Below are 26,036 nucleotides of genomic sequence, written 5' to 3' on the forward strand. Positions count from 1 at the left end.
TTGAGAGACTCATATGGTCTTTGTTTTTTAATTTATTTATGTGATGAATTATATTTATAGATTTACATATATTGAACCAGCCTTGAGATCCTGGGATAAAACCCACTTGGTCGTGGTGTATAATTTGTTCGATGTGTTGCTGGATTCTGTTTGCTTAGACCTTGTTGAATATCTTTGCATCTATATTCATTAGTGATATTGGTCTATAATTTTCTTTTCTTGATGGGTCTTTTCCTGGTTTGGGGATCAAGGTGATGTTTGCTTCATAAAATGTGTTGGGTAGTATTCCTTCTTTTTCTATATTTTGGAAAAGGTTGAGTAATATAGGTACTAGTTCCTCTTTAAAAGTTTGGTAGAATTCTGATGTGAAGCCATCTGAACCTGGGCTCTTCTTTTTAGGGAGATTTTGTATAGTTGATGCTATTTCAGAACTTGATATAGGCCTATTCAACATTTCCACCTCATTCTGGCTACGTCTTGGGAGGTGGCATGCTTCTAAGTATTCGTCAATTTCCTTCAGGTTTTCATAGAGAGAGAATAAAGTTTCTTGTAGTATTCATTAAGGATTTTTTGAATTTCTGAGGAGTCTGTTGTTATTTCATCATTACCATTTCTGATTGATGAAATTAGAGATTTTATTCTTTTTTTCCTGGTTAGGTTAGCTAAAGGTTTATCTATTTTATTGACCTTTTCAAAAAAAAAAAAACAACTTTTTGATTTATTGATTTGTTGTATAATTTTTGTTTTCAATTTCATTTAATTCTGCTCTAATTTTGTTTATTTCCTTTCTTCTGGTGGGTTTGGGATTGGAATGTTCTTCCTTTTCCAATTGCTTGAGATGTCCCATTAGGTTGTTAACTTCCTCTCTTTCTGTTCTTTTGAGGAAGGCGTGCAGTGCTATAAATTTCCCTCTTAGGACTGCCTTTGCGGTATTCCAGAGGTTGTGACAATTTGTGTCTTCATTGTCATTTTGTTCCAAAAATTTGTTTATTTCCTTCTTAATCTCGTCTATGACCCAACTATCGTTCAGCATGAGGTTATTCAGTTTCCATGTTTTTGTATGAGTATGCAGGTTCTTGTTGTTTCTGAGTTCCACTTTCATTCCATGATGGTCTGAGAAGATGCAAGGAATAATTTCTATTCTTTTAAAATTGCTGAGGTTAGATTTGTGACCTAAGATGTGATTAATTTTGGAGTATGTTCCATGAACTGATGAGAAGAATGTGTATTCAGTTTTTTTAGAATAAAATGTTCCATAAATGTCTGTTAAATCCAATTGTTAAAAGGTTAAGTTTAATTCTAAAATTTCTTTGCTTAGCTTCTTTTTGGAGGATCTATCCAACACCACTACATGGGTGTTAAAATCTCCAACTACTATGGACCTGGATGAATTCAAGTTGCTCATGTCCATTAGAGTTTTTCTTGTAAATTGAGGTGCATTTTGGTTCGGTGCATAAATATTAGTAATTGAAATCTCATCATATTGAGTCTTGCCCTTAACAAATATGTAGTGACCCTCCTTATCTTTTCCTTACTTTTGTTGGCTTAAAGCCTATTGTATCTCCAAATAAAATTGCAACACCTGCTTTCTTCTGTTTTCCATTTGCCTGGAATATAGATGACCATCTCTTCACCCTGAGTCTATATTTATCATTTAAGGTAAGATGAGATTCTTGTATGCAGCAGATATCTGGTCTGAGTTTTTGTATTCAGTCAGCCAGCCTTTGCCTCTTTATAGGACAATTTAATCTGTTCACATTAATTGAAAATATTGATAGGCCTGGTATAATTTTGGGTATCAAGTTTTTCAAAAGACTACCAGACATTTTTAATCATTTTGCCAGTGTGGAATTTGGAATTTGATCAAAAGTTTCAGAGTGAGTTTACTTTTGTGGTGGAGCATTGTGCTGGTCATTATGGAGAATAGGTCTGAGGATATCCTGAAGAGCTGGTTTAGTTATGGCAAATTTCTTCAATATATGAATGTCAGTAAAGTATTAATTTCTCCATCATAAATGAAACTCAGTTTAGCTGGGTACAGGATACTGGGTTGAAAGTTATTTTGTTTTAGGAGATTAAAAGTCGATGACCACCCTTTTCTGGCTTGAAAGGTTTCAGCAGAGAGATCAACAGTCATTCTAATAGTCTTCCCTTTGTAGGTTATGTTTTTCTTTACGTCTGGCTGCTTTCAGGATTTTCTCCTTCATATTAACTTTAGTGAAGTTAATTATGATGTGCCTGGGGGATGTCTTATTTGAGTTGAGTTCTGCTGGGGTTCTGAAACTATCTGCTATCTGGATTTCAGGATCTCTTGGCATGTCTGGAAAGTTCTCTTTCATAATCTCATGAAGAAGAGCTTCTGTGCCTTGTGAAGCTACTTCATCACCTCAGGAATCCCTATAACACGAATATTAGTTTTCTTCGAGTTATCCCAGAGCTCTCTGAGAGAATGATCTGTTTTTGCTCTCCATTTCTTTTCCTCTTTGAATGTTTGGGATCATTCAAAAGCTGTCTTTGATGTCAGAAATCCTTTCTTCTGCCTGTTCCATTTTGTTACTGAGGGATTCTACTATTTTTCTCATATCATGTAAGGCTGCAACTTCTTTTCTCAATGTGTCTAAATCTTTGGTGATTTTTTCTTTGAATTCATTGAATTCTTGAGACATCTTCTGAATTAATCCTACAATTTCTACCTCCATCTTTACTTCCATTCTGTTGATCTTGTTTGCAATACAAATTCTAAATTCAATTTCAGACATCTCAACTATCTGTTTGTGAATGGGGTCCCCTGGATTGTCTGTTTTGTCTTTCACTGGGGCAGTTGAACTGTTCTGTTTATTCATGTTGCCAGAGTTTTTCCGCTGATTCTGCCTCATGATTGTTTTTCAGTGTTTAGCTAGATGAGCAGGTAAGGTGAAATAGGACTGGAAACTTCTACATTTGTGGTTGAACAGCCCTTCACGTAGGAACTGGGACTGGTGACTTCAGCTTTTCCTGTACAATTTTGCAAAGGACCTGTACAGTACTACAGTCTGTGACTCTAGAGGCTTACTTGGTGTAGTGGGGGTAGGTGGCTCTGTCTTGTAGTCAGCTGATCTCTGTCCAATTCTAGAGAACCAGTAACTCTAGGTTGCAGGCTCAGCTTTGGTGAAATACAAGCAACTAGGACATCTCTTCCCCCACTGTAATATCTGAAAGAGGACAATCAAACCTTACCACTAAAGTAAAACCAGGGTCCCACTTTGGAGGGTCCTTGGGTACTTTGTCCAATTCAGGAGTTCCAGACCAATTGTTCCAGACAGCCACCACTCTCTACCTGGAGAGTTCAAAAGGATTCAAGCAACTAGATTTTAGGGGTCTATTGGTAGCTCAAGTGTGATTTGAGCACCTCTGGTGCTCTGAGGGTCAGAGAGGCCAGTCCAGTAGGAGGTTTAGTGCCAGAGGGTTGATGCCTCTTACCCCACCTTGGTCGTCCTTCACCACCGGACTTTGGTTGCTCCAGTCTCTAGTATTCCCACCGGCAGTCTCTGTTAACCCAGTCTCTGTGGCCCTGTTCTGTCCAATAAGTACATGTGCCAGGGCTATGTGCTTGCCAGATTCAGAGTGAGGTCATTGCCTCCTCCTCGTGGTTACCATAGTCTACCACTATCCAGCAGGGGAACCTGAGGTCTGCCTGCCTCAGGTGCTCAGTGGCAGGTTAAGAAAGTTCCACGTAAGCTCAGTCCAAAGCTGAGGATATCCAGACAGCAAAAGAATTTCTCCCTCAGCCACTGCACCTTTGTTCCTGCTATTCTACAGCTCAGGAATCCCTATAAGGTGATGTCTGGCTCCCTGTGGCAGGCCACAGAGTTGGGGAGATGACTCTCTAGAGTTAGACCCCAGCAGGATCACTCTACTAATGTGTGATTTGAGCACCTCTGGTGGGAAATGCCTCCTCTTGGGTTTGTGCACCTGAGCAGTTTCCAAGCCTCCACCCACAGTACAGGAACCCAAGCCTCTGTCTGCTGCTGAGATACTCTTTTTGGGGGCCAGGTCAGTCACCTATCCCTCTATGTCTTTCTGTACAGTTACTGGATTCACAGGTACAGCACAGCTGTACTGCCACAGTCTATGCAGTGCCCGATCCTAGCCAAGGAATGCAGACTTTCTGGATTCTGAAGGAGTTGGACTTCTAGACTGCTAGGCCGGGTGGGGGGGGGGGTGTGTGTAGACTGAAGGATTAAGTGGCAAGGAAAATATTTGTTCAACTTTCCTGGCAGATAAGGGAATTCCTAGACTCACAGCAGGGGCTCTTTTGAGAACTTCCAGCAGTTCCCTTCGGTGGGGTGAGGAATGAGAGCCTCAGTTTATCGCTCACCAGTAGATCACACAGTAAGCAAGCAACTCTTTTAGGGGAGGGGATGGCCACACAAACTCTTTGGGATGAGATCTATACCTGAAAATAGTTTCTTTGGAGTCGAAGCTTGCCTCCACAGGGAAGATGAGCAATTATCTATCTCATCTCTCAGCTTGGCTCCCCTCCTTCCCCTTCGTTGGGTTCTTTCTGGCCGTTATCTCTCCCTCTGGACTGTAGTTTCTATTGAGAGCTGGCTCCAATCTGCCATCATCCCCCATTCCCCCTTGTTCTTGTTGAATGTGAAAATTGGAGTTAGGGAAAATAGCCAACCCTAGGATTTAGCAAAACACCAAACACATTGAGACCAAATGAGCAAATAAACAGATAAAAAGGCTACCAGACACATAAGCCCACAGATGCATGAACAATCAGAAACACATAGACACACAGAACAACAACAACAAAAAACTACAATAAAAATAATAATAATCATAAAACAATTGAAAAAAAGAAAAAACCCTCTAAAAATCTGATGTAAGCACTCTCAGTAACCACAAGAAAGGTAGAAGAGGAAGAGAGAAGGAAAAAAAAGTGGTGTTCATAAAAAAGTTAAAAAAGAAGAAAGAAAAAAATTAAAAATAGAAAAAATAAAAATTAAAAATTAACAGTAGCTCCTCCAAGATAAAGATGAAGAAAAAAAGAGAAAAAAAGGCACCAATCACAAAAATATTATTCTTGTGTGTGTGTGTGTATATATATATATATATATATACACATCTATATGTATGACGTAGGGGTCAACTTCAGTAGGAATATATTTATAATGTGATATACTTTCTGGACACCAGGTGGCGCTGTGAGTGGTTCCCATGCTTATTCCCGATTCACAGTTTACATTGTTAACCACGGTAACCACTCTCCCTGGCTGATTGCCATTTTTGGAGTTTCTATAAAAGTTTATTTCCTAATTGTTGTCCAACCTCGGCTGCTCTGTTCCAGACAGCATTCCTATCCGACCTCCCAACTCGGTGCAGGAGTCCACGCTTCACAAATCTTTCCACTCTGCTCTCACGTTTTCTGGCAAACTGGCAACTGCAATCGGCTGTCAGGGAGGGGATGGCTTCCACCGGCGCCTGCTGCCGCTGTCTCCTGCTGTGGTGCGCAGAGACCTTTTCCTCAGTTTCTGTGTCTCAGAGTCTCACTTTTGAGTCTGGACTTTTGAGTCCAGCCACTGGCCAGTTAGCCGCACAGCCTGAACTGCCAGTCCACACCAATATTCCCCACCAGGAATGGTCCGGTGTATTTAATCACTCCTGTTTTTTGGGGAGAAGGTGTCCACCATTTCAAACAATTCAAAATGTCTGTTTCCCTGGTGGGATCCGTTCCCCTCAATTTTCCATCGGGCTACTTAGCCCCTTGTGGCTCTGAGTGGCACCAGGCACCCCTTTCTGGTCTCCAAACTCCACTCAGGAATAAATTTTCATCAATTGGGTTTCACCAGGAACTGCAAACTGCTGTCCTCCATGAGGGAGGGGCTGGCTGTCAGCCAGTATGTCCAGCCAGGGGAAATCTCTACAACAGAGTCTGTGATTTTAAATTACACCTCATATACTGCAATCTGCCAAATAGCTGTGTGTCTCCAGCTGTCTATCCACACCAATAATCCACGTGGGGAAAAGATCCAGAGCCCCCTGCCTCTCACCTGATGACTTGGGAGAGGTGAGCTACACATCTGTCCTGTCTGCCATCATGCACCGCCTCTATCTTATAGTTTATTTTTAAACTGTAGCTTTTTGTTTATACTTTGAAAATAAATATAATTAGTCAAATCAAGCTATAGGATGTCTCTGATGAGCCAGTGAGTTTTATATAGATAGTCATCTTGCTTACAGGGTTTAATAGTTTGAAACCAGCATGTTGCCAGAATCCTGCAGTGCTATGCTTGAATTTATGCTAACTAGCTGTGTTTTGGGGAGTTAGCACTTTTCCTTTTTTTAGCTTAAATATTTGGCTTCCACTAGTCCAGAGTGAAATTTCAGATGTAACCCTTGTGAATAGCGTAGTCCATTTCCTTATTATCGCTGGATAAAACATCTATTAAATAGTTATACAATAGACATGAGGTTTTCAGAGTCTGTAATTTTTTTCCTAATATGTATAGGATGAGTGACAACAAAATTCTAGTGTGTATTCCATTTTAAAGTCATTAAGTTGGAAATAGCTTTCCTCTTAACCCATTTCTGAGTTGGAATTCTGAGTACCCAAGGATTTTGAATTTTCTTACTCATAATTGGATACTTTTAATCTTAGAAAGTGTTTTAAAAAAATTTTTAGAGTAAATTTTATTTTGTGTTTTTAAGGCATACAATGACCGGTTATAGGATAGGTATGATTGTCTTAGAAGTTTAATTTTAGGATGTAATATGATGGTTGTGCATTCTGTAACCTACTGCACCTTGCCTTGCTCATTCAAAGGAAGATGAGTTCTCATTCTCAAGTGAAGACAGGCTGGTGACATTCTCAATGTTAGTTTTGTTTTTATAGAAAATTTACCTGTATTTCTTGGTTACCTGTAGCTGGAATTGTAGCCAGGTGGTGTAGACTTTGGAACCTCACATTCCCCAATTGGGGCATGAGCTCATTATGAGACAGATTAGAGAATGAAATAGATGAGAAAGTGATAATTGTGCAGTGTAAATATTGAGCACAGCTGACTTTTGTAATTGTTACTAGCAAATGTTATCTATTATGTGCCAGATACTGTGCCAAGTCCTTTACATGTGCTTTATATTTCATTCCCTTTTATTTTTTTATTAATATCAAATCATAACTGTGTACAGTAATTGTGGTCCGAGAGGATGCAAGGAATAAGTTTTATTTTTTTAAATTTACTTTGGTTAGACTTGTGACCTAAGATGTGATTGATTTTGGAGTATGTTTTGTGGGCTGAGGAGAAGTATGTCTATTCAGTTTTGCTGGGATGAAATGTTCTGTAGTTGTCTGTTAAATCCAAATGTTGGATGGTTAGGTTTAAATCTAAAATTTCTTAGTTCAGCTTCTTATTGGAGGATCTATCCAACACTGTCAAAGGAATGTTGAAATCTCTGACTATTATGGAGCTGGCAGAAATCTTGTTGCTCATGTCTGTTAGAGTTTCTGTTATAAATTGAGGCACATTCTGGTTGGGTGCATAAATATTAATAATTGAAATCTCATCATATTGTGTATTACCCTTGACAAATACATAGTGACCATTCTTTTCTTTCTTTACTTTTGTTGGTTTAAGGGCCTATTGTGTCAGCAATTAGAATTGCAACACCTGCTTTTTTCTGATTACAATTTGCCTGAAATATGGAAAACCATCCTTTTACCCTGAGTCTATATTTATCTTTTAAGGTAAGATGTGCAGCAAATATCTGGCCTAAGTTTTTGTATCTAGTCAGCTAACCTATGCCTCTTTAGAGTACAGAGAATATTAATGGAGAATATTGATAGGTGTGGTAAAGTTTTGGGTTTTGAGTTTTTTGAAATTCCAGTGGACATTTTTAATCCTTTTGCCATTGAGGAACTTGGTGTTTGATCAAAAGTTTCTGAGTGAGTTGATTTTTGTGGTAGAGTATTGGGGTGGTCATTATGGAGGATAGATCTGAGAATATCCTGGAGAACTGGTTTGGTTATGGCAAATTTTTTCAACATATGAATGTCATTAAAGTATTTAATTTCTCCATCAGAAATGAAACTCAGTTTAGCTGGATACAGGATCCGGGGATGAATGTTATTTTGCTTTAGGAGATTAAAAGTCGATGACCACCCTCTTCTGGCTTAAAAAGTTTCAGCAGAGAGATCTGCAGTGATCCTAATATTCTTCCCTTTGTAGGTAATAGATTTCTTGCGTCTAGCTGCTTTCAGAATTTTCAGCTTCATATTGACACTAGTGAAGTTAATTATGATATGCCTGGGGATGTCTTATTCGGATTGAGTAGTGCTGGGGTTCTGAAACTGTCTGCTATGTGGATTTCAGAATCTCTTGACATGTCTGGAAAATTTTCTTTCATAATTTCATTGAGAAGGGCCTCTGTGCCTTGCAAGGGCACTTCATCACTTTCAGGGATTCCAATGAGACGAATATTAGCCTTCTTCATATTATCCCAGAGCTCTCTGAGAGAATGATCCATTTTTGCTCTCCATTTCTCTTCTTCTTTGAGAGTTTGGGAGATTTCAAACACCTTGTCTTCAGTGTCAGAAATCCTTTCTTCTGCCTGCTCCACTCTGTTACTGAGGGATTCTACTGTATTTTTCAGATCTTTGAGGGCTGAAAATGCTTGCTTCAGTGCATCAAAATCTTTAGTGGCTTTGTCTTTAAATTCATTAAATTCTTGAGACAATTTTTGAATTTCTCCTCAAATTTCTAATTCTGACTTTTGCGTTGCTCTTCCGATTTCTATTTTCAAATTTTCCTCCATTCTGTTAATCTTGTTTGCAATCCAAATTCTGAATTTGATTTCTGACATCTGGCCAGCTGTTCATGAATGGGATCTTCAGTTACATCTGCCATATCTTTCCTTGGGGGCATTGATCTATTCTGGTTATTCATGTTACCAGAGTTTTTCCACTGATTGCTTCCCACAATTAATTTACACGGTTTGATTTTTCTCCTGGAGCCTTGTAGAGGACCCGTGCATTGCTACGGCCTGAGATGATGGTGACCTATTTGATGTGGTAGGGCTAAGTGATTCTGTCTTGTTTTCAGCTGTCTCTGTTTGCCCCTAGTTAAACAGTTACTCTCGGTTGAAGTATCAGCTATGGAGAAATACCAGCAATTATGTCACCCCGCCCCCAACAGGCAACAATTGGAAAAGGAAAATCAAACCTTCGTACAACCACACACCCAGGGCACCACTTGAATAGTCCTCAGGCAATTGGCTCAGTTCAAAAGTCCAAATCAATTGTCTCAGTCAGCACCTGTCTCAGGTGGGAGAATTTAAAATGTCTCTGGGAACTGGAATGCAGGTGTCTGGTGACAACTCAAATATGACTTGCTCCAGTGCTCCGTGAAGTCCGGAAGTGCCACCCAGCAAATAGATTAGTCTGGGAAGGTTGATGCCTCCTTCTCCACCTTGAAGCTCTGTCATAGCCAGTCACTGCTAGCCCCTCAGGGCTATGACCCAGTCAGTTGTCTCCAGTGAGCAGATAATGCAGAGGTTTGTACCTGCCTAAATCACAAGGAAGTCTGTATCTGCTCATCCAGGCCTCTGTTCTCTGCCTTTTTCCTGCAGGGGGCGGTGAGGCCTGTCAACCTGGGGCACTTGATGGAGGTGGGGGGTGTTCACTCAGTTCCAGCTCTGCCCTCGATTGATGTTACTGGCAGAACAGAACAACCCTGTGGGAGTTCATTTCTGTCCCTGCTAAATTCCTCTGCCTAAGAAGGGCTGATTTGAGTTCAGAACCTGTGCCTCAGGCCCTGTCTTTACTCCTGCAGGTTTGTATTCGCAGCATGGTTAGCTGTCAGCTGTAGCCTCCTGCCTTCCTTTGTCTATAGGCTGATGATCCCCTGAGGGCTGGGTGTGTCTTAGGCTCAGTAACATAGTCTTCTGTGTCAGCCCCGGCCTGGGATTTCCTGGCTCTGCACGTGTATTTTCTAGTCCTGGTGTTCCACCCAGGCCAGTACCAACTCAGGCACACCCTTTACTCATGGGGCCTGTGTTTCAGTCCAAGATCTGTTCCACGGTGGTTGCCATCTAAGAAGATGCCCAGCCTCCTCTGGTTGCCCATGGAGACAGGGGGAGTTGCTTCGGGATATCCGGGGGTGGGACTTGTTGTTGCTAAAGACGGCTGCTGCTCTCCACCTCGGGGCACTGCTGCTTCGGCATAATTCCCTCACAGTGGATCGCTGTCTCCTCACTCCCATGCTGCAGAATCAGCACTGTCCAGCTGCAGTCCAGGTCCTGTCTACACCTCTTGAGAAATCACCCAAGAATCTGGACTCTTGGGGGACAGGCCTCCAGTCCTCAGAGTGAGAGTGGAGGGGAGTGCTGGGAGCTCAGAATTGCAGGTCATAACACCAAACTCATTGAGAACAAAGGAGCAAATAAACAGATACAAAGGCTACCAGACACACTAGCCCATAGATGCACAAACAGACGGAGACACATAGACAAACAGACAATACCCACGACAACAACAAAAAAACAAGTACAATAAAAATAGTGATAATCGTAAAATAATTGAAAAAAAAGAAAAAAGTAGTGTTCATAAAAAAGTTAAAAAAGAAGAAAGGAAAAATTAAAAATAGATAAAAATAGAAATAAAAATATATCTATATAAAAAATGATAAATTAACAATAGCTCTTCTAAGAAAATGCTGAGGAAAAAACAGAACAAAGAAAAAAAAAGAGAAAAGAAAAAAAGCACCAACCACAAAAATATTATTCAGATATATATGTAGAAATATACATCTATATGTATGATGTAGGGATCAACTTTCGTAGGTATATATTTATAATGCAATATACTTTCTAGTCACCAGGTGGCGCTGTGAGCGGTTCCCAGGCTTATACCTGATTCACAGTTTATACTGTTACCACGGTAACCAGCCTACCTGACCGATTGCCATTTTTGAGTTTCCGTAAAAGTTTGCCACCTAACTATTGTGCAAGCTGAGCTTCTCTGTTCCAGACGGCACTCCTATCCGACCTCCCAACTCAGTGCAGGAGTCCACGCTTCACAAATCTTTCCACTCTTCTCCCACATAAACTGGCAACTGCCATCGGCTGTGGGGGAGGGTGTTGGCTGCTGGTGGCTGGCGGGGCTGCTGAAGGGTCCCACGGCTGCAGTTCCCGTGGCTGGAGTGCTTGGGGACCTTATTCTCAGTTTTGTGGTTCAGAGTCTCCCTTTTGAATGGGGACTTTTGAGTCCAGCTACCTGCCAGTTCGCCGCACAGCCTGAACTGCCAGCCCCCTCCAACATTCCCCACCAGGAATGCTCCGGTCTATTTAATCACTCCTGTTGTTCTGGGGGAAGGCATCTGCCATTTTGGATAGTTCAAAATGTCTGTTTCCTGGGCGGGATCCCTTCCCTTCAGTTTTCCATCAGGTTGCCCAGCTCCCTGTGGTTTTGAGGGGCTCTCCTTTCGCGTGCTACCCTCAGCTCAGGAATAAATTTTCGTCAATTGGGTTTTGCCAGTATTTGCAAGCTGCTGTCCTCCGTAAGGGAGGGGCCTGCCAGGCAGCACGGCCAAGCAGGGAAAAAATCTCTACAACAGAGTCTGTGGTTTTAAATTACCCCTCATATATAGCAATCCACAAATTCACTGAGCGTCTCCAGCTGTCTGTCCACACCAATAATCCATGCGCAGGAAAGATCTAGACCCCTCTTCTTTTCACCTGATGACTTGGGAGAGGTGGGCTACATGTTTGTCCCATCTGCCATCATGCTCCACCCCCCTTTAGGGAATTTTAAAGGTATTCCATTTTAAAGATAACTGAGTCTCAGAGAGATGAAGCAACTTATCTAGGTCACACAAGTGTGAGAATATGTGTTACTCACTTCCCAGAAGGAAAAATACGTGAGTGCAGAAGACCAGCGAAGACTTCATGGATGAGACAGGTTTATAACTTGAGCTTTCAGAATTTAAAACAAAAAGGAATGAACATAGATTGGGTCAGGATGGCTCATTTTGGGGAGAAGCTCATGAGGTAAATCTGAGCATTCTTTTCTTAGGTGTGGAAAGGCCTTGTGAGATGGTCCTGAGGTCTGCAGGGAAAGGTGACCAGGCGAGTGGTTCTGTGGATAAGTCTTCAGCTCCTGTGTTCTCTGGGTGGTGAGGGACTCTGGATAGGGTCTCTTTCACCCTACTGCAGTAGCCTAAGAGATTATCTTTTGTTACCTACTTGTGAAGTTTACCTGTTTTAAGGGCCCAGATTCTCTATGAAAGTATTTGGAACCAACAACATGCTTATTGTGGGTTGGCACCATATTAAATACCAATGATGGGTAGTTTTGTTGATGTGACCTTAGGATACATGGTTAGTAAGGAGAAATTGTTTCTCCTGACCCTTTCAAAAATGTTTCCAGAGAAATATGGGTTTAGATGTCTTTGGCAATATGGGCTTAACCTGGAAAAAAAGGTTTGGGAGGTGGGGAGACACTGGTTGAGAGATCTGAGCGATAAGGTTTGGTAATGTTTTCTAGTATGAAGTATTATTTTGTTGTCTTAAAATCAAGTCCTCTGTAATATTTTGGTTACTTAGAAAGTTGATTATGCTCAGGCAGTGGAAAGACTAAAGCCTTTCATAATATGCTATTAACTTTAGCTGTAGTAAAAAGTGAACTCCCTAAGGGTCCCTTCTCAGTCATTTTATGGTCATCTTGTTAGATTCAGAGATTAAAGAGCTACACCTCAATTTACAAGTGTGGATTGACATTCCATTCCTGGCTTTTCTCCAAGAGTTGATCTCATTTTATCCAAAAACATAAGAAATCAAGCACACCAAACTTGAATTGACACCATTTAATTTTCTGCGTTAGCTAAGTCACAATTATCTGGGTTTTAAAGTCCATAGTCTGTTGAGTGCAGGAGCTCTGTGTGATAACTCTATAAGCGAAATCTCTTTTCAGTATCCAATTTAAAACAACAACAACAACAAAAATCTTAACCTGTTTGTGCTCAGAAGCTTTTAGTTTTGTGTATCTAAATTCATTAAAGTGTCATCAAAGTTTTGGATTTCCTTCCCTGTGCCCTGGCTAGAAAAAAGGACATGGAGTTTTTCATAATATCTTTGTGTAGCTTCGGTTGTCAAATGGCATTTTGCTTAAATTGAAAAATATAAAGCAACAATCTAGGGCTTAAAAATTATAGCCTGCTTGTACAGCTGTTATTCAAATAAAAAAATACCAGTAAGTCCTTTTGCCTTGGTTAGACTGAATTTGTAACAGTTCACTGTACATGAAGCTGCAGCAAGTCTCAAGGAAAAGAAAGAATGAGCCTAATGTGGGGGAAATGATTAACGTTACAATATCCCCTCTTGTAAAGGAAAATAAAATGTAGACCTCCCTTTTGGACCTAATCTAAGAACTTAGAGGAAGGAAGAAAGCTTTGTAAAGTTTTAATGGGAAACAATGAGTTTGATTATTCTAGTCTTACCAAATGGAGCTTTTAATGGCATTCTGAGAGTCTCACTCCTATCCATCGCTATTGTTAAAATATCGACTTGAACTAGTTTGAAACAATATGGAAAATTGTTTCATCTCTCTCTCTCTCTTTTTCAAAGATTTAACAGCTATTTGGCCCATGTGGTGTTATAATTTTAAATTATTCAGTTTGTTTTAGTTTTAAAAACAATATGTAGTAGTTTTAACAAGAGACAATAATCACGTTCCTTTGAGAATAACTTCAGTTAATAAGCCTGGACTGTATCTTTTTGCTGTTTCTCTGAAAAAAAAAATTCTTTTGGATTCAATGCCATAATGCTATGCTTTAAAATTTGTGCTCTGCTGGGTGCAGTGGCTCATGCCTATAATCTCACTGACTTAGGTGGTTGAGGCAGGAGAACTGCTTGAGGCCAGGAGCTTGAGAGAAGCCTGGGCAACAGAGTGAGACCCCATCTTTAAAAAAAAAAAAAAGAAAGAAAAACTAGGCAGGCCTGGTGATGTGTGCTTGTAGTCCCAGCTCTTGTGAGGCTGATGCAGGAGGATTGCTTGATTTCAGGAGTTCAAGGCTACAGTGAGCTACCATTGCATCATTGCCTTTGTTTTGAGCCTGGGCAGCAGAGAGAGACTCTTAAAAATAAATTGGTGCTTTGGGGTGTTTTTTAGAATATTCCAGATGACAATTGTTAGTGAAAGATATACTTTGTATGTTCTAAAATAAACAAAAATATTGCTTCCCCTCCCAAAACCCCCAGGTTTTTCTTGGTCTTAATTTATTTTTGTCTGTCTTCATTTTGTGCCTATTATTAGGATTTCTTAAGGATGGAAAGGAACCTGCTGAGTAGCATTGAGTGTCAGTGCAGCAAGTCTGTTTCTTGTCCATTAGTTAAATCTCATCTCCCTTTCTGGTAAATTTAGCATCTATGAAATGGAAGTTTTAGTTCTGCAGGGGGGATCTAGGCTCTTCTTTACTTTAGGAACAGTAATGATTAAAGCCCTTTCTTGAGACTATTGCACACTTGCTGGAAGGTTAAAAATTGATGTGCTAATAATTTATTTCATTTTCCTATAATTATTGATCTAGTTTATTAAGTGGCTGAGAAAAAAACTGGTTGTGATGGCTGATTTTCTGGGGTAACCTTTTGAGGTTTCAAAAGAATATCTACATTTTGACAAGAAAAGGAGGAATCTTAATATTCCAATAGGTATGTTTATCGTGATTTAGGAGTATTATTAGGTTCCATTTGTCTTCCTGAAGTGTTTGCTGTTATTCAGATAATCTAAGCTTTATCCTAATTTCATGCAAGGGTAACAAGGATAGAGAAAAATCCACACAAAATTAACAAGTATTTATTTTACCTTTTAGTTACAAATACATTCCTAACCAGTTGTATTCAGGCTGACTGCAGGAATCAAAATCAATTTGACATTATTACTCTTTCTACCTTTCTCTTCCTCTTTGCAATCCAAAAGGCTTAAAATGGTAATAAGGCAGCTATAAGAAGGGAGGTTGAACTTGAATAACTATTGGAAACCGAGTGCACAGAAGGCATGATAAAGTCATGTGTATTGTCTCTTCCCAAACTTTAGGGTATTCCTGCCGGTTGGTGTCACAGAATATGGCCCTTATCCTACTGAAGGAGGATTCTTTGGATGTAAGTAGTTCTCAAACATTGTATTTGGCATAGCTATATTAACTCTTTATTTGTTAATACTGTGATTGATAACCACAGTTCATGTTTTGTTAAAAACAGTTGACACTGTGTTTTCTGTTTGTATTTATGAATGGATGGCAGAAGGCCTTCTCTTTGAACATCAAGATCTTGCCTCATGATACTACTTTATTGTACTCACTTAGAATTGTGAATTAAAGATGGGATAGTTTTTTTTTTTTTTTTCCTTTGAGACAGAGTTTTACTTTGTTGCCCTCGGTAGAGAGCCATGGCGTCACAGCTTAACAGCAACCTCAAACTCTTGGGCTTAAGCGATTCTCTTGCCTCAGCATTCCAAGTAGCTGGGACTACAGGTGCCCACCACAATGCCCAGCTATTTTTTTGTTGTAATCGTCATTGTTGTTTGCAGGCCTGGGCTGGGTTCAAACCCGCCAGCTCCAGCGTATGTGGCTGGTGCCCTAGCTACTGAGCTACAGGTGCCAAGCCTAAGGAGAGGATAGTTTTAATCTGGTATGGCTTTAATCATTAAATGTGAAGTATGAATGATTATTGGGACCTATAATAATTTAGTGTGTGCTATTAAGAAGACTTGTAGGATTTTCTTTCTAGGACAAAACTTAAACTAAAGCCAATACTTGAGGTTAAGAGTTATTTAAATGTGCATTTAATTCTCCAGCATCCCAATATCACCCTACCAGCTTTTGGAGAATTGAGCAACATAGTTCTCTTGAGTATTTCTTAGATATGTATCCACTCCATCATGGCCTAAAGCCACTGGTAAGACCAGGGGTGGAGGGAACTCATTTGAGGGTAACCAATGCCCTAAGAAGTGGCTTGATATAAAAATATGAGCTGACCAGTGAAACTCCATTTGTCAGGAGATTTAATCTCCTGACAGACAGATACCTATAGCCCCCCTTCCTGGCAGGAGATTTAACTGCCAATGCTAGGAGCAGATGACAAGGCTAGTTGCATTTCTTTTTTGTTGTTGTTTATCACCCTTGGTAGAGTGCCATGGTGTTATAGCTCACAGCAACCTCCAACTCCTGGGCTCAGGAGATTCTCTTGCCTCAGCCGCCCAAGTAGCTGGGACTACAGATGCCTGCCACAACTCTTGGCTATTTTTAGAGATGGGGTCTCACTCTTTCTTGGGCTGGTCTTGAACTCGTGAGCTCAGGCAATGCACCTGCCTTGGCCTACCAGAGTGTTGGGATTACAGGTGTGAGCCACTGTGCCTGGCTTGCTAGTTGCATTTTTTAAGGGAGGAGATAGTCCAGAGGTTATTATATTTGCAAATTGGGGAGGTCATAAATCCTGCTGTGAATCCTGGGAGTCTGTATGAGACCAAGGGCAGGAGTCTGGAAGAAGCCCAGAGTTCCGTGTCTGTAGGCATCACTGGCAGCATCCCACTCTCTGCCTGGTAGGGTGCTCCAAGATTCTCAGCATGCCTCTCTCCTTTTATATGTTGTTGCCTACAAGAAGCCCAGCATCCCAGGTCATGCCTGTCTCCTGACCTGTAATTCTCACATGTTATGGGGGATGAGGAAAGCTCCCCTCTACTCATATGCTCCAGGCCTCAGCACTCCCCACAGGATTGTCATTATTTTTCTCTGTAGAACTTTTTATCATTGGAAATACTGTGTGTGTGTACATGGTGGTAAAATACCTTTTAAGTGTACAGTTCAGTGGTGGTAAGTGCATTCGTATTGTTGTGCAATTATCACCACCATTTATCCACAGAACTCTTCATCTTCCTGACTAAAACTCTGTACTGGTAAACAACTCACCATTCCCTGCTCCCTCCACCCTCCTGGCAGCCATCTTTCTCTCTCAATGAATTTGGTAACTCTAGATACCTCATATGAGTGGAATCATATAGCATACTGGCTTATTTCACTTAGCATAACGTCTTTATGTTAAATCCGTGTTGTATATGCCAGAATTTCTTTCCTGTGGGGGACTGAATAATATTCTGTTGTATGGATATACCACAATTCGTTGATCCATTCATCTGTCACTGGGTACTTGAGTGGCTTTTAACTTTTGCCTGTTGTGAACATAAGCAGTCCCCAGGTTACGAATGAGATAGGTTCTGTAGGTTCATTCTTAAGTTGAATTTACATGTAGGTCAGAACTGGTACATTTACATGATTACCTGTAATAGCCCACCTTTGTAAGGGGACTTACTGTAAATAATAGCCTCCATTCATAAGCATAAGTTGTACATAAGTGAAATGTTTATAACACTACCTGTACTGCTGCTGTGAACAAAACCCTGCTTTTAAATTTGGAGGGTAGATACCCAGAAGTGGAGTTGCTAGGGCATATGGTAATGTTTGACTTTTTGAGGAACTGCTAAACTGTTCTCCTCAGCAGCCAGACAATTTTATGCTCCTACCAATAGTGGAGAAGGTTTCTGATTCCTTTGCTTTCTTGCCAGGACTTTTTTTTTTTCTTTCTGTTTGTATGTGTTTTGTTTTGTTTTGTTTTAATAGTAGCCATCCTGATGTGTTTAAGAGTAGTATCTCTTTGGGGCTTTGATTTGCATTTTCCTAATGATTAATGACATGGAACATCTTTACATGTGCTTGTTGGTCTTTTGCATTTCTTCTTTGAAGAAATATCTCTTCAAACCTTTGCCCATTTTTTAATCAGTTTTGTTTATTTTGGGCTCTTGTAAAATAGATTTTGTCTGTTTCCCTCTACTTTAGAGTTTAGGGTCCATGGGTAAAAATATGATATTTTTAGGACGCATCTCCACCTCCAAAATAGTGCTTCACACATCTTGGTTAGTCAGTAAATGTTTGAATAAATGAATGGACAAGCTTAAGATAATTTCCCAGTATCAATAAAAAATTCTGTTTAAAAGTGATACTCACGAGACGGATGCAAGTTGATGTTACTAGGGAGCAGAGACTGAGTAATCCACACAGCACATCACTCCTTCTTGGAGAGGAGAGTGGAGCATTGGTACAGAAAAATTCCCAGAACCCGTGAGCACAGCCAGAGCGTCTATACCGGAGGCTTCCTTGTCTCCTGATGAGTTTCTAGTTCCACAGAATCCATGATTTTTTTTTGTTAAAGAGGCTCCTTTTTCTAGAGGTAATTCAGAAATTGTCCTGTATTTTCCCTTTAAATCAGATGTTCTTTGGAATCCAAGAGATGGACTTTAACTGTGTGGGTTGAGACTTCTGTTTCCCTGTCCTAGACTAAAGAGCAGTTTGTGATGCCAAAGCTTTTACGGGTGTGCCTAACTTCCTCTGGAGTAGCCTATTAAGAATGATTGTACTTAACTGGTTTTGAACTTCCGGCTTTAAATATAATGACTTTAATATATTCAGTATGCTGAGCAGAGGAGCACTTTCTATTAAATCTATACTTTGTTTTTGTTTGATACTCAGAGGGCGACTCCTTATTTCTGACTAGCGTCTGGTGAGAAAGATCCTCCTCCCTTCTCCTCCTCCCTTATTCTTTAGTTCAGTTAAAGGTATTTCTCTTTAGTTTTATTTGGTAGGTGGGGATAAAAAGAGAGTCCTAGGACCATAAATTAGATATGTAGTACAACTTTGGTGGAGATCCAAAGTGAACTTTTAAGGCCTCAGGGCTCTGATGACGAAGCACACAAGACAGGGACAAAGGGGAGGTGGCCCAAGAATTGGAAGCCCTGGGATGGCTTCTCGTATTTCATCTCTCGTGTGCGTGTGAGGGGATAGGAGTCTTATGTCTAAGAGCCTTCACTTGACCAGTAAGTCTGTCCAGGGTGGCACTCCAAATACTATAAATGATTAGTATCAATGTCTATGTTTTGAACTTTTCAGTTGCTACCAAAATAACATGTAGGCTCTGTAATATAGACAAGGTCAATGGTCTTTGAAATGGAGGGGTGATGGTATACAACCCCAGGGGCACTGGATGATATATTAAAATGCAGGAAAAATGTGTGATTTTCTTTTTTGCAGATTCAAAAGATACTGAGGACATTAGCCTTATTGATAACATGTATGGATGGTCACTGGCACTTCTTAGTCCTTACTTCTGGCACACTGGGCTTGGGAGAAATGGAGAGGTGGGAGAGGCATGAGCTCCAGAGAAGGGTTGTCGCTGGGCTTGCACTTTGTTTGCGGCCCACTGTGAAGTGTTGCCATTCGTGTGTGCTGCTTAGATGGATTGATGGACTGTATTCAGTTTTGGTTAAACTGACTCTCACAGATAATGGCTTAAAAGGATTCCTTTTTTAAGAAAACTGAATTAAGAATAAAAAAAAGTAGTAGAAGCAGAAGCTGTGGTGATATGGCATTGCCTGACGTGTGTGCTGGTTCCAGTTCTTCTTCAGCTACTTGGTGAGTTAAAACAATATCAGGAGCTGGAACAAATTCTTCTTAGTAAAGTATCTCAAGAATGGAAGAAAAAGTATCCAATGTACTCAGCCCTACTATGAAACTAATTTATAGCTTTCATATGAAAGGTATAACCCAGTTATAACCTAAGCATATGGAGAAGGAGGAAAGGGAGGGGAGGGGAAGGGGGAGGATGGGTGATTGGTGGGACCACATGTACGGTGCATCTTACAAGGGTACATGTGAAACTTACTGGATGTAGAGTGTAAATGTCTCAACACAATAACTAAGAAAATGCCAGGAAGGCTATGTTAACCAGTATGATGAAAATATGTCAAATGGTCTATAAAAACCAGTGTATGATGCCCCATGATTGCATTAATGTACACAGCTATGATTTAATAATAGATAAATTTAAAAAATGTTTCAAAATCATCCACAAGCCTATTATCATAACTGTGAGGCTTGTGCCACAGGCATATGACGTTTTTAAATATTATCTGTGGTAATATGAAATTACAGGAATGAATGAGATGTTGCTAGCTAAGAATCCCACTGTTGCTGCTAGCAGCCCAGGAGACTTCAGGGAGCCACTGCCAGCATCCCAGCTCCACTATACCTGTGAACTGGGAGCAGGATTTTGTTAGAATATGGAAAACTTCCCCTGAATGAAAGGAATAGTGCTCTCTCTCTCCCCCCTCCATCTTCCTAGTCTTTTGTTTTTTTGCAGTTTTTGACCGGGGCCGGGCTTGAACCTGCCACCTCTGGTATATGGGGCCAGTGCCCTATTCCTTTGAGCCATAGCAGCTGCCCCTATCTTCCCAGTCTTAATCAAATGCATCTTGTTGATAGCTTTAAGCTTTTCACAAAGAAGAGATGGTTAGTCCTTTGTTCTACTGTAATTACCTAGCAAATCATTGCCATTTGATGGCTTTATTTAGGTTAGATATTCCACGTCTATGGAATCCAGCTTTTGGGGAGAGTGAACTCAGAAGTCTTTGTCTACCTCTAGTGCTAATGGTACTTTTGAAAGGCCCCAAATCAGAAAGAGAAAGGCCTGGAGCCTGACAACTCTTGACTTCAGCTTTTAAATGAAGAAAATCAGTAATTACATCGTGTATCATAAAGATACATCATAAAAAATGTTTAACATCAACAATGACAGCAGTTGTTAGGCTGAGATAACAGCCCACTTTGCTGTGGTGGTGGGACCAGCATATTGTAAGAGAAAAATTATTATATCAAAGGCTAAGTCCTGTTAAGGTCCTTCATCAGTGAAGTTCGTTCTGTGTTCAAGTTTCGAAGCACTGTTCTATATAAGGTAACTTTTGTAGATGTGGACATGTTTTATTTGGAATGACTTCCAAGATATATTGAAGGCAGAACCTTTGATGTAGTTCCCTTGATTTAGGGGATTGTAGCCGTCAATCTTTGTTCTGAGGATAATTTAGATTTTCCTGCAATCTACTAGTTTTAAACCTCATTTATTCTTCTTTAAAAATTACCTGGTCCATTCAGTGTTGAAAACAATAGACATTAATGAGAAGAAAGGGAAATAAAGTTTTCTGAGTAGACGTCCACTACCCAGAGAAGTACAATTTAAAATTTGGCTAAATCTAAGTACTATTTTCTGAGGCAAGTAGAAGCATGTTGTTTGTGTGCGTTGTGTGTATTTAGCTGTTTTCGTGCAATTACAATACAGTAACTGTGTGTATATGTACATATATGTACATGTGTGTATATATATAGCCATTTTTTAAAAAGTGGAATTACACACAATAGATACACTTGTCAACCTAGTTTTTTTCTCTTTTAGCTGGAATTCTGTCTCTATAGCCCCATTTTAGACAACTACATAGATTCTATCGAACATACTATATTCTCTGATTTATTTAATTCTTTACTTTTTATTGGACATTGAAGTTGTTTCTAACCTTTAATTTCTAGGAACATATATTATTTTATTTTCTGCTGTTTATGTTTTTAGAATCAATCCCTAGAAGGCTCTTAGGTAAAGAAAACATACCTTCTTGGGTAGAGGTGACCTATATGTATTTTAGCGTATACACATATGTACATACATATTTTTGTATCCTCTTTGCCTGCTGATAAGTTCTGCCAGCTTAACTGCAGTTTATTTGCAGGTGAATGCAGAGAGCTTACCACAACTCTCTACAGGTAATATAAATGTCAGAACTATGAGCATTTTTTCAGTATTGTTTGTGGAGTTAAAGTCCTTTGAATTGCGGTTACATTAACATATTCTAAGTTTGTGGCTGTTTTAGCAAAAATGAACTCTTCATAGATGGCTGCATAGCTTTTATCATGAAAAAGGGATGAATTTCCCATTTGTGTAGACCTTTTCTGCTTTCCTATTTGGTGTGCTATGTGAGGTGAACCATGAAAGGCAGTAGCTGTTGCTGATTCTGCTTCTGTTCGAATGACTATTTTCTTCTAAATCTTTCAGTATGAGAACAATCTTTATTGTAAGATGTAAGGACATGCTTATGCAGAATAATTCGTTGTCAGTTAAAAACCAAAGCCTACAGTATAAATTGGAGCATGATTGTTATCCTTTAGAGATTAACTCTGCTGTTTTCCATAGGGACATTCTTGATTTATGTTACCACAGTTTCCTTCATCCAGCTTAACGGTCTACTTTTTCTACTTAAATTTACTTATGTATTTATTTATTTATTTTATTTTATTAAAGTTTCATAGTTCTCTTTGTAGAGATCTTTCACATCCTTTGTTAGGTATACTCCCAAATATTTCATCTTCTTTGGCACTACTGTGAAAGGAATAGAGTCCTTGACTGTTTTTTCAGCTTCGTTATTGTTGGTATATATAAAGGCCACAGATTTATGGGTGTTGATTTTGTAGCCTGAGACATTGCTGTATTCCTTGATCACTTCTAAAAGTTTTGTAGTAGAATCCCTAGTGTTTTCCACATATATGATCATGTCATCTGTGAAGAGTGAAAGTTTGATCTCTTCTGACCCTAAGTGCTGCATACCCTTGATCGCCTTTTATTCCCTAATTGCAATGGCTAAAACTTCCATTACAATGTTAAAGAGCAATGGAGACAATGGGCAACCTTGCCTGGTTCCTGATCTAAGTGGAAATGATTTCAATTTAACTCCATTCAATACGATATTGGCTGTGGGTTTGCTGTAGATGGCCTCTATCAGTTTAAGAAATGTCCCTTCTATACCAATTTTCTTAAGTGTTCTGATCATGAAGCAATGCTGGATATTATCAAAAGCTTTTTCTGCATCAATTGAAAGAATCATATGGTCCTTATTTTTTATTTTTTTTATGTGCTGAATTACATTTATAGATTTATGTATATTGAACCAGCCTTTAGAACCTGGGATAAATCCCACTTGGTCGTGTTGTATAATTTTTTTGATGTGTTGTTGGATTCTGTTTGTTAGGATCTTATTGAGTATTTTAGCATCAATATTCATTAGTGATATTGGTCTATAATTTTCTTTTCTTGTTGGGTCTTTCCCTGGTTTGAGGATCAAGGTGATGTTTGCTTCATAGAATGTGTTGGGTAATATTCCTTCTTTTTCTATATTTTGGAAGAGGATTAGCAGTATAGGTACTAGTTCTTCTTTAAAAGTTTGGTGGAATTCTGATGTGAAGCCATCTGAACCTGGGCTCTTCTTTTTAGGGAGATTTTGTATAGTTGATGCTATTTCAGAACTTGATATAGGCCTGTTCAACATTTCAACTTCATTCTGGCTAAGTCTTGGTAGGTGGCGTACTTCCAGGTATTGGTCTATTTCTTTCAGATTTTCATATTTCTGAGAGTAGAGTTTCTTGTAGTATTCATTAAGGATTTTTTGAATTTCTGAGGGGTCTGTTGTTATTTCATCGTTACCATTTCTGATTGATGAAATTAGGGATTTTACTCTGTTTTTTCCTGGTTAGGTTGACCAAAGGTTTATCTATTTTATTGATCTTTTCAAAAAACCAACTTTTGGATTTATTGATCTGTTGTCTAATTCTTTTGTTTTCAATGTCATTTAGTTCTGCTCTGATTTTGATTATTTCTTTTCTTCTGCTGGGTTTGGGGTTGGAGTGTTCTTTCTTCTCCAGTTGCTTGAGATGTCCCATTAAGTTATTAACTTCCTCTCTTTCTGTTTTCTTGAGGAAGGCTTGCAGTGCTATAAATTTCCCTCTTAGGACTGCCTTTGCATTATCCCAGAGGTTCTGGTAATTCATGTCTTGATTGTTGTTTTGTTCCAAAAATTTGGTGATTTCCTTCTTAATCTCGTCTATAACCCATCTATCCTTCAGCATAAGGTTGTTTAGCTTCCATTTTTTTGTATAGGTATGCAGATTCCTGTTGTTATTGAGTTCAACTTTTATTCCATGATGGTCTGAGAAGATGTAAGGAATAATTTCTTTTTTTTGAATTTGCTGAGGTTAGATTTGTGGCCTAGGATGTGTTTGATTTTGGAGTATGTTCCATGGGCTGATGAGAAGAATGTGTATTCAGTTTTGTTGGGATGAAATGTTCTGTAGATGTCTGTTAAGTCCAGATGTTGAATGGTTGAGTTTAAATCTAAAATTTCTTTGCTTAGCTTCTTTTTGGAGGATCTATCCAGGACTGCTAAAGGAGTGTTAAAATCTCCAACTACTATGCAACTGGAGGAAATCGAGTTGTTCACGTGTGTTAGAGTTTCTCTTACAAATTGAGGTGCGTTCTGGTTGGGTGCATTAATATTAATAATTGAGATCTCATCATATTGAATATTACCTTTAACAAATATGAAGTGTCCATCCTTATCCTTCCTTATTTTGGTTGGTTTAAAGCCTATTGCGTCTGCGGCCTGCTTTTTTCAGCTTTCCATTTGCCTGGAATATAAATGACTATCCCTTCACCTTGTGTCTATATTTGTCTTTTAATGTAAGATGTGATTCTTGTATGCAGCAGATATCTGGCTTGAGTTTTTGTATCCAGTCAGCCAACCTGCGCCTCTTTAGAGGACAGTTTAAGCCATTCACATTAATTGAGAATATTGATAAGCCTTTCGATACTCTGGTGAACATTTTTAATCCTTTTGTGACTGTGGAAGTTGAAATTTGATCAAAAATTTCTGGGTGGGTTTACTTTTGTGGTGGAGGATTATGCTGGCCTTTATGAAGGATAGGTCTGAGAATATCCTAGAGCTGGATTAGTTATGGCAAATTTCTTCAACATGTGAATGTCATTGAAGTATTTAATTTCTCCGTCATAAATGAAACTCAGTTTAGCTGGGTACAGGATCCTGGGTTGAAAGTTATTTTGTTTTAGGAGATTAAAAGTCAATGACCGTCCTCTTCTAGCTTGGATGGTTTCAGCAGAGAGATATGCAGTTATTCTAATATTCTTCCCCTTGTAGGTAATGGTTTTCTTTCGTCTGGCAGCTTTCAGAATTTTCTCCTTCATATTAACTTTAGTGAAATTGATTATGATGTGTCTGGGGGATGTCTTATTTGGGTTGAGTCGTGCTGGTGTTCTGAAACTGTCTGCTATCTGAATTTCAGGATCGCTTCGCATGTCTGGAAAGTTCTCCTTCATAATCTCATGGAGAAGAGACTCTCTGCCTTGTGAAGCCACTTCATCGCTTTTGGGGATCCCTATAAGACGAATATTTGTTTTCTTCGAATTATCCCAGAGGTTTCCGAGAGTGTGATCTGTTTTTGCCCTGCATTTCTCTTCCTCTTTGAGAGTTTGGGAGCATTCAAAAGCTTTGTCTTCAATGTCAGAAATCCTTTCTTCTGCTTGTTCCTTTCTGTTACTAATGGATTCTACTGTGTTTCTCAGATCTTTGAGGGCTGCATCTTGTTGTCTCAATGTATCAAAATCTTTGGTCATTTGGTCTTTGAATTTGTTGAATTCTTGAGATATCTTTTGGGTTACTGCTTGGAATTCTAATTCGATCTTATTTGCTATCCAGATTCTGAATTCGATTTCTGACATGTCAGCTATTTATTTGTGCATGGGATCTTGTGCTGTGTCTGGCCCATTGATCCTTGAGGGAGTTGATCTACTTTGATTATTCATATTGCCAGAGTTTTTCTGTTGATTTCACCTCATGATTGTTTTTCACCATTGCCTCTGGCTGTCCTTAGAGTTCGGGAGGTGTCTCTCCAAGATTAGGCCCCAGCGGGATCACTCTATTGTTGCTTGATCTTTGTAGGGAGTTACTCTGTGTAGTTCCTCTGGGGCTGACCCAGCTAGGGAGTTCTGGTTGTGGAAGCAGCTGCACCGTGTGACACACCTGGATCCAGCAACAGGGTGGCAGGTGGTACGCACGGTTCTGGGAGTGCCTTGCACTTAGTGAGTTTGGCACAGAGCACCCGGGCCTCTAGAAGTCTCTGGGCAGGAGAAGGGCTCTGTGCAGAGGCATGGAGGGCTCCAGAGGGCACGCGGCTACCAGTATCCCTGGCCAGATGAGTGGGCCAGTGTGGAGGCAGGGAGGATATAGGAGGGAGGACGTGGGGTTGCGTGTCTCCTGCAGTTTTTGGTCAGGGCATGCGGAAGCC

At 39.8% G+C, this 26,036-nt stretch overlaps 1 protein-coding gene across 4 annotated transcripts in view; it reads left to right on the top strand.

Moving 5' to 3' along the window:
• The window catches only part of ATP8A2 (ATPase phospholipid transporting 8A2), a 752,313-nt gene that overhangs the window by 272,316 nt on the left and 453,961 nt on the right, over positions 1-26,036 (top strand). For all 4 annotated transcript variants that reach the window (XM_053563905.1, XM_053563906.1, XM_053563907.1 and 1 more), the window contains one exon: positions 15,074-15,138. In XM_053563905.1, the coding sequence (XP_053419880.1) occupies positions 15,074-15,138 (65 nt within the window). The remainder of the gene's footprint in view (positions 1-15,073; positions 15,139-26,036) is intronic.

The sequence above is a fragment of the Nycticebus coucang genome, chromosome 15 (assembly GCF_027406575.1).
Source record: "Nycticebus coucang isolate mNycCou1 chromosome 15, mNycCou1.pri, whole genome shotgun sequence".
Lineage (NCBI taxonomy): Eukaryota > Metazoa > Chordata > Mammalia > Primates > Lorisidae > Nycticebus > Nycticebus coucang.